Source organism: Archocentrus centrarchus, chromosome 7 (genome assembly GCF_007364275.1).
Source record: "Archocentrus centrarchus isolate MPI-CPG fArcCen1 chromosome 7, fArcCen1, whole genome shotgun sequence".
Taxonomy (NCBI): Eukaryota; Metazoa; Chordata; class Actinopteri; order Cichliformes; family Cichlidae; genus Archocentrus; species Archocentrus centrarchus.
This window is the reverse complement of record NC_044352.1, coordinates 21,257,470-21,272,404: the sequence shown is the minus strand read 5'-3', so window position 1 is coordinate 21,272,404 and position 14,935 is coordinate 21,257,470. Positions and strand designations below refer to the sequence as shown.

The 14,935-nt window shown below is 39.3% G+C and overlaps 1 protein-coding gene across 1 annotated transcript; it reads left to right on the top strand.

The window, feature by feature from the left end:
• Positions 1-5,289: 5,289 nt before the first annotated feature.
• Positions 5,290-12,343, top strand: dclre1b (DNA cross-link repair 1B). The gene is made up of 4 exons (XM_030732692.1): positions 5,290-5,918; positions 7,967-8,132; positions 8,256-8,438; positions 8,990-12,343. Exons 1-4 carry the CDS (start codon positions 5,721-5,723, stop codon positions 10,192-10,194), a joined length of 1,752 nt encoding a protein of 583 aa, XP_030588552.1. The 5' UTR covers positions 5,290-5,720; the 3' UTR covers positions 10,195-12,343.
• The last annotated feature ends 2,592 nt before the right edge of the window (positions 12,344-14,935 follow it).

The window sequence follows — 14,935 nt, the reverse complement described above, 5'->3', positions numbered from 1 at the left end:
ATGAAGCAATGTTTCTGCAGTAAATGCAGCTCTTTGCTATACTGTTCCATACATGCATTATACACATGGGAAGCACTTTGCTAAATCATAAGAAAACGCACCATTTGTCTTGCACATTGATTCACTAAAATATATGGCAGCCCCGTAATTACAGTTTCTTCGGGGCCTTTTTGATCAATTATTTATCAAGTATTTCATTTGGTACAAGGCACCACTGGCACAAAGAAGCTCTTCTTTAGAGCTCAGATATCTGTGAACAGTAAAAGCAAAGTTACAGTCACATCCATTAAACTGAAAACATTCATAATGACGGTCTCAGAACTCACCTTTCACTGAACCTGCAGACAACTTGAAAAACAGTTTTTCGTGTTTAGGCTTGTTTTTTCCCTTTTGAGGCTTTTACTGCAAGTTTTCTTTATAACCATCATTTGATGCAAAGCAATTTCAGTAAAATACCTATAATATTATTTTGCTAATGTAGAAAGAAAAGAATCCCCCCCCCCCAAAGAAAAAAAATTTCTGTTTCTTTTTTATATCCGCATGACAATTTACCCTAAATAGCAACATCTCCATGAAAAGCATAATAGCAGAGAGTCAACAGCACTGACATGAAAGCAATTGAAAATCTGTCATCTCAGCAGCAAACCAGTCATGCAGAATATGTTACATGCAATGTATATAAATCTGATTTCTGAGTGATCGCTTCTCTCGTCTGCTGTGGAAGGAAAATTATGCCTGTTGTTGACAGTATATTTTTGAGGAGCTGTCAGCTAGCTGTCAGTGCTAGTCTTCCTGTGGGGACAACAAGAGGAGCTCTCTATCAAACAAACCCGTCTGCTTCAGTAAAAACTGCACCAAATCTTTTGGTTCTCTTTTTTACATGAAATATTTTCCTTATTACTCATTGCGTTAACAGTTGATGTGCTGATACTCTTTTAGTGCTGATACTAAAGAGAAATAGCCTATTACACGCAACATTACACAAACTCAGTACAGCACAAGAAAGGAACTGCAGAGTCAGTGTAGTAAACAACGTTTGAGTCATCGTTAAACACCCCCATCTTCAACCACTCTCAAGTATTTAGTCTGATGCATGTGGGAGCTGTGCACAATAAAATCTATTTAAAAGCGCATTGGAGTTACAGCATGTTTCTTGTGCAGTTTTCAAACAACTCATATTCTTATTCTTTCTTTAAGACTGGTATCGTTTTGTTCCCTTTCATGAAAAAATTTTTGTTTTGATTAAAGACTCTATTGTCCATGGCCCAGCTTCTGCTGATAGAGGATTAATGAGGGCTTTCAGCGCTACAGCTTGCATCTTGCCTATTTTAATCCTCGGTGCTGAAGATTTTTCCGACCCCTGCATCAGATGAAGAGAAATTTCAAAACACTTGGAGCTCTCAAATTGGAGTCATTTTTCTTTCAGTATGCAGCGTTGCAATGGCAGTCAGCTACAAATCATGGCTGTGCATTATGCAGCCTTAAAACTGCACCCTTAGCTCCTCCGTGGTAGATTTCTACCACCGTGACTGCATGCTGCACCACTCAGCTCACACATGAAAGTCCAATAAACTGAAATTGTGAAATCACATGAGGGCAGTAAAAAAAGCATTTTGGTCTGTTTTGGCTGTAAGCCTGACCATGAAAAACAGTTTCTCCACCTCTGACACAAGGTGTTACAGCAGAGTGAATGAGAGGGCGGTGCGCAACACCAGCGGTAATGAGGGCTAGACAGCAATCATGCTACTGCGCTGTGGTATCATATGACTGTTATTATGTCAAACAGTGAGAGCACAAAAGGTCTGACCCTTGAAACCCCACTGAGGACGATAGAATGAAAGAGGTTGAAACAGAGAAAATGAAACAAAGTCTGCAGAGAGCAGGGTAGGCAAGAAAGTGAGAGATAAATGCAGAAAGACAGATGGAATAAGTGAGAGAGCCTGCCAAAATGAGTATATGTGTCCTCACCAGCTTCTTCTAGCCTGCAGCTTGTTCATTGCCCCTAAGGGACATTTTCAGCTCATCACACATGTCTGTAAATATCTCTGCAGGAAAGAGAACTGTGTGTGTGTGTGTGTGTGTGTGTGTGTGTGTGTGTGTGTGTGTGTGTGTGTGTGTGTGTGTGTGTGTGTGTGTGTGTGTGTGGCACCGCTGCATCATCCCTGAGGGGATACAAGCATAAGCCGCCATCGCCTTTGAGTCTGACTGTACAAATTTGTTGACTCAGATGAATGGAGGCAATAAAAATAGATCACACTGGTCTTAATTCAAGTGGGGTGGTTTAACCTTGAGAAATTACAGAATTAAGAGAAAGAGTCTTAAGGGAAAATTCTGGCATCACCAAATCTCATTTAATCTCATTTAATGCCACCACCAAAAACATCCCATCACTTTACATCTTCCACCTGTGTTTAGTTAAACTAAAAATTTGCTCAATAGCATTTGATAAAGAATCCAGGCACATTTGCACACTGAGATCAGTACAAGTGATCTGGCGGATTTAAAGCATTCCTTTTAAAATCAGCAGTGGCAGATCGCAGACTGTGCAGCCATCTGCCTTTGAAGCATCACTGCTACTGTTTGACAGCACTTTTGTTTTTTTCTTGCAGAACAACATGACAGAAAAGGCAGCCCCTGCTTCTGACCTCAGCAACCTTTGGCTTGATACATGTAAACAGGTGCTGATTGTAATCTCGTCCCTACACTGATATACTTATTATAGCAGAGAATCAGAAGAAGATGTAGTGGTCTTGTGCATGCACGGTTCAAGCATTATTTAAGATTTGTAAATATATGACAGTGTAGCTGACTGAGAAAAGATATACCCAATAATAATGGAAGTGGGTTACTATTTATTCATGCATAGTTCCATGGATATACTTGGAATATCCACGAGGAATATTTGACCTATGATCAATATTTTCTGCTTTAACACTAAAGCTGGAGGTGTGAAAGTGAAGCAATATTACTCCAAAAATAAACACAAGTATTGTGCATCAGGGGCAAATTTTTAATTAGTTACAATGTCCCAGCTGTCGAACTTATCACAACGCATAAGATGTGAAGTGAATAGTAACAGGGGATCCACTGAATCCTTGCAGAGTTGTTGCATGTACGCTGCTGTATGAGCTGAGGGGGAGATATAATTAACTGTAAAGCAGCATGTGATTAATGCGCTCCTGTAGGGGAAGAGGACTCATGCGGTGTGATAAGAGAGGAATGCGCTACAATCCCAGGTATTATCCTGAAAAGTGAGGAGCGTGCAAAGGAAAGGGTGGAGAGGTGCGGGGAGTGGGGCACTACAGTGGATTCCTATCATCACCATAGCAATGACCCCATTTAGTAGTACCCCCTTCTCAATATATATGTATGACAAATAATGCAGATGATATTTAGGAGTGTTGCATATAGAATATTAGACACATAGGTAAGTGTCAAAGGTTTTAGAAGGGAAACACTATTGTAAGGACTGCAATAAATTTTCCTTTTTTTCTGGAACATGCTAGAATATTTTTTTTAAAACCTTGTATATATATATTTATGAAATATATTTTTGTTTTTTATTCTTTAATTACACTTCTCTATCAATTTATAATCTCATAAAATAAAGGAAACCAACAAATAAATGTCCTGCAAATTTGTCACAAGTGGCTGTTTGTGCTCTACTGGTGCCATCTTGTGGAAGGTTGAAGACAGTTCATTCATTTAATGTATTTCTGGCAACCTCTATTAAATATATTTTTTATGGAGTTACAGTTTGAAATGTATATTGTGCCACTGTGCATTCATGAGTTCACCATTTGGCTTCTTCTACAGTTGCTGATTATATGCTTAGAATCCATCAAAAGGTGGATGGCTGATAACTTTGTCCAACTTGATGAAAAAAACTGAAGTCCTCGTTTGTGCCTCTGATAGATTTGTACCCAGGATAATGGAAGCTCTTGGTCCCCTTGGTAAATTTGCTAAATCTTCCATCAGGAACCTTGGGGTAACCTTTGATTCTGCATTCTCTTTGGATACCCATGTCAAATCTCTGGCTCACTCCTGTTTCTATCATTTAAGGAACCTTGCTAAGTTAAGTCCCATTGTGTCACGTTCTGAACTTGAGATTGTTATCCATGCATTAATTTCCTCACGTCTGGATTATTTTAACGCTTTATTCACTTGTCTTGGCAAAAACTCCCTGGAGCATCTCAAGGTTGTTCAGAATGCTGCTGCGAGGCTTCTAACAAAGTCTTCCAAGTTTTCTCACACCACACCGTTACTGATCCAGCTGCACTGGCTCCCCATTAATTTCAGAGACCAGTTTAAGATCCTGGTCCTGACTTATAGAACTCTTCATGGTCAAGCACCAACCTATATCGGTGAACTCTTGCATCCGTACATTCCCACCAGGTCTCTGAGGTCATGTGATCATGGCCTACTGGCCTTACATCATACAAGGCTTAAAACTAGAGACAGAGCTTTTGCTACACTAGCTCTCCAACTCTGGAACTCTGAAACTTGTTCCTATATTTAAAAACAACTATTGAAATTATTTCTAAATTTATTTCTAGGTTTCTGCTTTCTCACATTTGTGAATTGTGTCTTCACCCTCCCACACCTTGTGTTTTGTCCTGTCTCACCATGTTCTCCTTTTATTTGCTCTTCTGTTTCCTCTCAACCCGCAACAAGTCACACAGATGGCTGGCCCTCCCTGAGCTTGGTGCTGATGATGGAGGTGTCTTCCTGCTAAAAGGGAGTTCTTCCTTCCCACTGTCACCAAGTGCTGCTTATAGGGGATCATTTGAAGTTTTACTGAAGTTTGCTGAAGTTTTCTCTCAGACTTTGTATTGTGTTTAGTCTTTACCTTACAGTGTAAAGCGCCTTGAGATTTGGCGCTATAGAAGTAAAACTGTACAAAATGTTTAAGTTTACTATTGTGTCCATTTTTCTGTCTTGTGTCTTCATTAGCAGTTTGTTTTTGATTGGTGAGTTAAAATACAATTATGCAATGTATTAAATAATATGGAATTAATTTTCATGCTTATGTTATTTATGATTGTGTGTTATAATTTACATTTCTACTTTCTAACTTTTAAGGTAACTAACCATAATTAAGTATAGCATATTTTTATTATGTTTTAGTCATTTCAGTTTTTTATCCTGAAGCCAACTGAACCTTTATATATATATAGCTAACGGTGATTGCTGGGATCCAACAGGGTGCAGTATTGTGCAAAAAAAGAGCAGCATAGCCGCCACAACACAAAACCAAAGAAGAAGAGGGAGAAAGGGGGTGTTGAGCGTTAAATTGAAAACAGAAATGGCGGTTCATGGAAGCTTCTGTTAGCAACGTAACTGTGAAAATGTAACGACCGCCCAGCTTTTGAAGATGCCGAAGTTTTGACCGAAGCTTTTCTAAAAGCAAAAATCAGAGCTTCATCAAGAAAAAAAAAAAAAAAAAGTATGTATGTAACTTAGTATGTAACCATTAATAACGAGTGTTAAATTTGTATTTAACGATTTTGCTGGCCAGACACAAGTGGAGTGTTTTTAATGCCATCGCTGGATTCCTGCTCAGATTTTTTATATGCGCCGTTTTCACTGTGACAGCCTTAACTGTGCATCAGATTTCCAGCTGTTACTTCAGTCGAGTGCGGAGCCCCTAAACAGCTGGCCAAAGCCAAGACAGCTGTCGACTGACCATACCTGGATGACCTCAGGCGGTGCCATTAACAATGCCAGCAAACGGGAAAGTCATTCCCCACACCCCGCTAGCCGTGGACTTTTGGCATGTACGGAAGTGTCCAGCTACCCGGCTGTTTTTTCTGTCCCACATGCACAGCGACCACACGACAGGGTTGACCTCCACATGGAGCAACCGGCCTATTTACTGCTCACCTATCACCGCCACTTTGCTGAAAGTCAGGCTGCAGGTAAGGGAGGTGGTAGTCACTGGAAACAAATGCATGTTTTTGAGTGTAGACACTGGTGCAGTGGCTCTAAATTTGCAGTGGTGAAAAGATCATATTTTGAAAGGGAATTGTCAGCCACGCCCAGGATGGTAACTCGAGGGGAGTTTATGTTGATGTGTAGGCTCATTAGAGCTATTAGCTACACCTGGGCCCTATCAGACAGACACTGGGACACAGTAGAGTAGTTGGAGAACAGGTGGAATTAATTATTGTCCATCTTCATGAATCAATTTTGTAGTCGTTGATCATTAAATACATGGAACATAAAGAAAGGCAACAAAAAAGGTTCCCAAAAACACTGTGTTAGGCTCAGCAGTAGCCCAACACAAGAACAGGAGCAGCTGGTAAAGAAGGTAAATGCTCTGCACCAAGAAACTTTGGCACATGAAGGTTAAAATCCTTGACCCTGCAGTGGACAACCTGCTCTAACGTCTTAACTTAAGTTTGCACTTGGGTTAAGAGTTAAAGACCATATTGCACACTAAGATAAAATATTCAGGGAGCGGCGGGTCTTGGGGCAAAAATGCCTTGTTTGATGTCAGAGGAGAATGCTCAGACTGTTGCAAGCTCATAGGAAAGCAATAGTAACTCACATAACCACTTGTTACTACCAGTGTATGTAGAAGAACATCTGAGCATGCAACACATCAAATCTTAAAGTAGGCAAGCTACAGCAGCAGAAGACCACACCAGGTACTACTCCTATCAGCTTTTTGGTCAGAATTTAAACCACATAAAAGCATGGATCTGTCCTGCCTTGTATCAATAGTTCAGGCTGCTCGTAGTCGTGTAATGGTGAGGCATATTTTCTTCTTATACTTTTGGCCCCTCAGTACCAACTGAGCATCATTTAAATGCTACAGTCTACCTGAGTATTGCTGCTGACCATGTCCATCCTTTATGGCCACAGTATACCCATCTAATGGTGGCTGCTTGCAACAGGATAATGCACCATGTCACAAGGCCCAAAACATGACAATGAGTTCACTATACCCAAGTGGCCTCCACAATCACCAGATCTCAATCCAATAAAGCACCTTTGAGATGTGGTGGAACCTGAAATTTGCATCATGAATGCGTAACTGAAAAATCTTCACCAATTACATGATGCTAAACATGCCACCAAACATCCTGTTGAATGAGTAACTAATAAAGTGGCTGGTGAGTGTATTTTGAAAATAAGTGAATTGGAGTCTGTTGCAATTGCAAGCACAGTTTACATGGAATATGTTAATTTGGGACTGGAAGTTAAAGCAGATAATTTTGTATAATATAAAACACTTTGAAAGGGCCAAATGTGAAACGAATCTACAGAGAATTATAGCCAGAATCTGCTGCTCCTCTTGCCTTTTTGGAGCTTTGTGAGTTTCATCTCATTTTCAGCAGTCAAGGCCGTTAACATTTTTGGTTCACTGTCACTGCACTCATTGCTTTTTCTCTCACAGCAGGCAGCTGTTTTCAGCAGAGCTCTAAATTATAGAGCTCCATTATAACCCAGAAGCATAGCCAGATATCACATTAAGATTAAAATTAAAATCTCTGAGGGATGTTTCCAGTACCTTGTTAAATCTAAGCCATTAAAGATTAAAGCAGTTCAATTTAATTCAGTTTTATTTATACAGCACCAAATCACAAGTCACCTCAAGGTGGTTTATAAGGTAAAGACCCTTCAATAATACAGAGAAAAGGGCAAAAGGGGGTCCAACCCAGGACTAACAAAGTGGCAAGTGAGCTTATAGTTTTCATACTCCTCAAACATTCATTGGTTTTACTTGTATGCAAGTGTCTGCATTTGTTGCACTCATGTATTAACAGTCTGAATTTGTCTTCAGTAAACAGTATAAATGAACCTCTGTATAATTACACATTTCTGTTTTATCAACCTTAAATGTGTTTCAGAGCAAATTTATCATCACTGCAGTGAGCTGGAGTAGTACATCTACTGCTGCACTAAAATCATTCTATAATGTTTTTTTGGTTTTCCTCTGACTCGTTCTCTTTCTGCTCAGGTGAAAGAACAGTGGATCCATCCTCTAGAGGTGGGTGAGCCACACCTGCTCCCACTGGATGATATCGGCAAGGAGAGGCTCACGGTCACACTGATAGATGCTAACCACTGTCCAGGGGCCGTCATGTTTCTGTTTGAAGCCTACTTTGGCTCCGTTCTGTACACTGGTTTGTTTCCCTGCAGCTTCTCAGACATAGAAAAATAACATTTCTTAAGCTGTGTCCTCTTTGATTTCATTGTACAAGTTTTCAGTATCACAAAAATTAATATTCAGCACTGATTAATTTCAGGGGACTTTAGATACACTCCTTCAATGCTGCGTGAGCCATGCTTAAGGACTAACACCACTATAGATGTGCTGTACCTGGACAATACCAACTGTGACCCCAACCGCACCCTACCGTCAAGACAGCGAGCCACTCAGCAGATCAAGGAGATCATTCGCAGCCACCCCAACCACAATGTTGTCATCGGTGAGTTTATTTAGATATTTTGAAACACATATTTTATGGGTAAACAGATAGTTGTGACTGTCAGTTATGGTGAGTCTACATGTGATTGTTATTTTGTTTTATATTGACTGTATGTGCTAATAAAGATTAATAGGAACTATAACCTCACCACCGCCTTCAGGGGACATCAGCTGATGTTAGATGCACAGGAATTGCACTTCACCCTTTGGACTCACTCCGATAGCTGCTCACGATGAACCAGAGGGGGCGTTTGACAAAAGCACATTTGAAATCAACAAAAACAGCAACAGGGATTGAGTAGAAGGATTTTTTTTTTTTTTTTCTGTGACATTTTGAGCACAGAGCTCTTCTTAAGAGTTCTGACAAACACAACGACTCAGTTTCAAAGCTATTAATTTACACCCTCAGCTTAGAAGGTGATGATTTGTCAGTCCTGTGTTCACAGCTTGTACCTGCTGATTCTCAGTAGCTAAAAAAAGTCAGATATTGCAGTTCTAATGTATTCTTTGTGTGCTCACACCAGATGCACAGACCTTTATTCTGTGTTGCAGGTCTTTATGCACTGGGTAAAGAGTCCCTGCTGTTGGAGCTGGCAATGGAGTTTAAAACCTGGATTGAGGTGAGCATTCACAGAATGGAGACCCTTAAAGCTCTGGAGCTGCCTGATGTCTTCACCACTGAACCGGGGGCTGGTCGTATCCGAGTCGTGGACCAGTCAGAGATTTGTGCCTCTGCTTTGCACCTGTGGAACAAAGAACAACCAACATTGGCCATCTTGCCCACCAGCAGGCCCCTGATCTCTTTCCACCCTAACGTCCATGTAGTACCCTATTCAGATCACTCCTCCTACCAAGAGCTGGAGGATTTTGTCTCTGCGCTTAAACCTACCTGCCTTATACCCATTGTAGGAAACTGTGTACCTGGAAGTCTCTCTGCCTTACTGCCTCGGAAGAAGCGCCATGAAATCCTGGTACCAGAGTCGGTCCAGCACTACATGTTGAGAGAGCCCAAGAGGCAGCTCAGCTCAACAGCATACACCAGCCTTCACCGCAGGCACTTCCAGCCTCTTGTTCCCAAAGGAGTTGTATTTGAGTCTCCTGTAATGGGATCCAGGAAGTCATGTGAAGAAGCCTGGGAGGCAGAGTGCCTGGAGCAGGATGGATCTGAGGAAGAGATGGACACAGAAAGTAGTGAAAAGGACTCTGACTGTATCCTCATGGACCTGAGCAAAGAACTCACCACCAACAAAAATAGAAGAGGGGCTGGAGATATGTGGAATCTCAATATAATCCAGACAGTGTCTGAAGAAATGGCGATGGCAGAGTCGATGCCACAGAGTGAACGCATCCAGGGCAACTTTGCTCCAGAGGACATACTGACAAACACCAAGTCCTGCTTGGAGCCCATTGTGACTGCGCCAACATCTTTAGAAACCATTGCCAAAATAATCAGTAACCAGCACAGTGAGTGTGTGAATATTCAGAACAACTGCACATTGCCAGATGAGGATACCATGAGTCAGAATGATAGCATGACATTATTTCAGAACAGCTCTTATAATAGTTCCCGTGCTTCATCCAGCTCATTGACTGAGCTGTCACATGAGTATATAGAGAAGCTCGAAAACAGCCTTTTAAAGAATCTCCCCTTCTCAGAGGAGGACTTTAAGACCTGTGGCCTCCTGCAGAAAAGCTTTGTGCAGCAGTTTACTCTTTCTCCTCGACAGTCCTCAAAAGACAACGACCTCTCAGACTGATTTGTTTTGGGGGGTTTTTTACAGTGAAGTTTTAGCCTTCTTTTACAGGCCTTTTTGTAATTCTGTGTCAACATAAGCACTTTAAAGCAGTGCTATGTTCTACTTGTACCTACTTCCTTGCATTATTAATTTTTTTTTTTTTTTGGTTGGTGGCCTGGACCTTACCCAAAAGGCCATAGGACAGGAACAGTTAAGGGGTTAATCTGTGTAAGCTTGACAGAAAATAATTATTTTTCATTTAGAAACTGTTTTATCCGTTGTTGGTGGGGAAACCTAATCAGTGACTTTTTGTATGGACAAGGCTAAGGCACATCTTTTAGTGTTCAGTATTATATATTTAATTTTCACACTAGTCTGAGTGTGCTCTCTTCAGCTGCACCATTTTACACTTTTTGAAACAGAGAACACTGATAATTCAGAGTTTCTCTGTGAACATTGGTGTTTAGAGTTTAGCTTCACTCCCATGTCCTTGTTTGTACATTCAGATATCAGCCTCATGTTATTGTTTACTGAGCATTTTTAGGTGTCTGTTTAGTTCAGTTATTCATGGATGTTGGTGATGCAGCTTGGAGCAACTTAACATCCGAGTGAATAAACTCGAGACACTACAGTGTAGTCACACATGACTGTTTTTTGGTTGCTGCTATCTTAATCAGTGACTCAATCATTGAAAGTGAATCATCTTTCAACCTTGATTAAAAGTCAGAGTGTGGATTTTGCAGCAAAATTAGTTCATAGCCTAAAGACTCAAATTGCATGTGACAAGAACGTAATGCCAGATAAGTCTTTTTATTTTCTCCATTTAAATAATGGCCTTTCTGGATAGATTTTTAATTTTTAATCACTTGCGTATAGGAAATGCATTTAATTTGCATTTTTTAATAGAATAATGAAAAATGCAAACTCATGTATCCTGTGGTTGTTCTTGTAACTTGTAATGGCTGAGTGTTGTTCAAAATAAAGATTTTTTTTTTTCTTTTTTCCCCCCTCTTACCACTATGGCACCTTTTTCTGGTTTTGTGGCACTACTGTAGATAAAGTGTGAAACACTGCTCATAAGTACATTTTCACCCAGGTATTTTAGAAAGGAATCATTTTATTTAACAAAGCAACTTAACAGCACTATTGCATTTGAAGTGTTTTACAGGATAGGGTATATAAACCAGCTTTTTATGTTTAATAAGGCAGCTGTGGCACATTTTAATAACACACTCTGCCAGTCAAGCAATCTTGAGGAGAGTTGACAGGAAACAATTTAAAAATCCTCTGATCCTATATAATTACCATAATATATGATGATGATGATGATACTTTATTGATCCCACAATGGGGAAGTTACTGTTTTAAATAAATTTTAGCAGTACAAATTTTTAAAAGATGTGAAAAATCAACAGAAGGTTCAAGAAAAATCAAAAACTGCTGTATGGGAAAAACCATTTCTCACTACAAACTTTTTGTCATTTCCTGTTTATAAGTATTACAGTATCAGCTCTGTTGGACTCTGTTTTCTGCTTAAAAACTATTGAAAGGGGCATTGTGCCCCTTACATAATCTGTTCACTATGATCTTCTGATTACCAGCAAAATAATTACATGCTCAGTGTTTGGTTCAATCCTTTCTACAGAAACGAAAAACTAATTCTTATAGACCTGTACATTGTGAAGCTTCTTTTTCCTTCATTTGAGATAAAAATAATTTGGCTGTATTTTAATAGAATAAATACAAAGTAATTCATCACAAGCATAGTACGTGTTTCTTTTCCTATGCTTGTGATGAATTAATGTGTTACTGCATGTTTGGTAAAGGAAAGCATTCATCTTTACAGAGATTATTTTCTTTTGAAATAAAGTCAAAGGAAAACCTGTTATAGATGTAACTATGATATGAAAGTTGAATGGAGCCTCCTTGTGTATTAGTTGTCTCCTTAATTTACCCTTTTTTTTTCAGCTGACATACTCCACAAACTAGCACAAAGGTTTTCAGTATCCACTGTACATGTATGCTAAAGAGTCACAGCTTTTTCTTGCTGCAGTGCTCCTATTCTCCCCTAAGATGGCAGTAGTTTGTTTAAAAAAAAATCATCTGATTTTACTTTGTCTTGCCTTCCATTTGAAAGTGTTTTGATGTTGTTGCTGCTATTATTGCTGTAAAGAGAACAAAATAAAAATTAATGTCTTTGAACAAAATCAAATTTTTCCCTCCACAGTTTTATATTATAACAATGATCATTAAATGTAATATAGTCATAAAGAAAATTACTTGACAGCAGTTAGTACATACACACCATTTTTTCTAAAAAAAAAAAAAAAAAAAACAGATTTCTGCAGTGCTCTTATTGTGAAAGTCTTGACCAGTTTCAGTCCTTTTCAATGTTCACACACAGATCAGCTTATTGTAGGAGGACAATACTGAAGCATGTATACTGCGCTAGCTGACTGCAGAGAAGAACCAGCTGTCTTTCCTTTTAGTACCAAACACAAAGGTGTCTTGGACGTCTGCATGCATTTTTTTTTCTCCAACAAAGGGAGAGCATCCATTAAAGAAACTTCAGTTAAACCAAAATCCACTCTCCAACAGGGTGGTTTGTGTTAAACTGAAACAATAGTAATATTTACATGGTCACATGTAAGGCTGCCAAAGAACACAGCAAAGGAACCAAAGCTCAAAAAAAAATGTTGAACACAGTGTTCTTAAAACTGTTCAGCACAGCACAATGAGCAGTGTAATAGCTCTAAAAAAGCAGTGCACCAATCCCAGGTGTATTAACTTTTTTTCTTCTTGTTGGCCATGATACTAACACATCCCATTAGACTGTGCTTTGGAAAAAGTGCCTTATGAAAAGTCGTCTGTGTGTAGTTCAGAAAAATCAGAGACCTCATGCTGTGACATTGTAAAGTCACCAGCAGTGGGTTGACAGACTGACATGAGCTGCCAACAGGAGTCTCCTCATGTGCTCATAAAGGATGAGTGACCAGCTTCTGCATGGTGTTTGGCAGCATGTGGGAGGAGGGAGAGCCACTTGGGCCTTACATGCAACTGTGTGCAGACAAATGTTTATGATAACCACTGATGTAGTGTGCACATCCTTTATTGAAGTAAATGTATTAATACCACACTGTAAAAATTATCTCCACTTATCATCACATGGAAAGGTCCTACACCCTGTGATTTTAAAAGGACAGTTGACCTCAAAAAACAAAATTTACATGTCTTTCCCTCAAACATTGGCATTATTTTGGTGTAAGCTTCCCAGTTTTGGTGATATCAGCACTTACTGAACCCAGATAAATGGTGAAGCCTGTTTTAGGACGGGCATCTGGAATAAAAATTAAATCAAATTAGAAACAGGTGATCCACTGCGGTGATCAATGAGCAGCCAAAAGAAGAATATCTGCTTTCTTTTGAATATATATAAATGAAACTGCCCACAACCATGTTTGTGGATCCTTTTTTTTTTTTTTTTTCCTCAATAATCAGATTCGTTTTTGGAAACTCACATCAAAATAATCTAAATGGAAAAAAAACAGCACTGCAGGGTAGAAGATAAGATATAAATTTGATTTGGGGGTGAGCTGCCAATTTAATGCTATTTTGTTTGATAAATATTATCTCTCCAGTTACTACTGCACGCCTAAACTTTGAGTATGCTGTGTTAGAAGGCACTATGTGTGAAAAATCTCCTGCACAGTTCTCTCTATACTGATGCAAAATCTACTCATATGAAACCTGATATTTGGTCATTTAATGCAGTATCCTTTGTTTCATTTTCAAATTGAATGTACTGAAGTACTCGGAAAGAAGAGCAAAGACTGCAGTTGTTCTAATGCTAACATCCTGGGCTGTACTACATCATTAGTTTAACATAATTGTTGTCAACAGCTGGTGCTAATTTGGACTTTTCTTTCTCTTAAAACCCTGCATCAAATGGGATAATCTCCTGATTTTTTGCTAAATAAGTTTATTGGCCAGTTCCAAAAATTCAGAAATGTCGTATATCAAAATCTGAATATATTACAGTATATTATATTATTAGAATGGCTGCCCTATCTAATCAATTAATCTCTGCTTTTTTTTTATACCATCTTCATGTTGAAGCAGTCACATCAGTGTCATGTAGTAAAAGGTCTCATAATTCTATCTACTCTGTGGAGTAGAGGTATAAAATTGCTTTATAAGACAATGATCAACCTTAAAATCATAGTTAAGTACAGTACTTGAGTAAATGTCCACAGAAGTTACATCCCACCATTAACACTGAGTTCACCACTGACAAAGGAACACCACAGGACCAGTGAATGAGTGGCTCAATTTTTTTGTGCATAACCAGCATGTAACCTGCCCTGTGGGGACTCCCAGAAATTCCAAGAGAAACGGATTGTTTTGTTGAGCTTTTATAATGCCTCAGCTTGTAACCATTTGCAGTCTTTCTTGGCAGTAAAGGGGGGGGGGGGGGGGGGGCAGCGTTATGTCCTCCTGAGATTGGTTGAAATGCAATCAGGACAAGCCAAAACAAGATGTAGAATTTGCATTAAGATTCCTGCATATTTAACATGAACCCTCCCTCTCCCCCACAGCACCAAATGCTATTTTAAGATGGTGCACTGATATTGCAAAAACAGAAAACATGTTTGTGACTAAAATCCTAATAATAATTTGGGGCAAGGAGAAGGAGTAAGCAGAGGTTTTATTTTATTTTATTTTTTTACACTGAGAGTCTGAACCCCTGGCAGAGAGGCCAGGA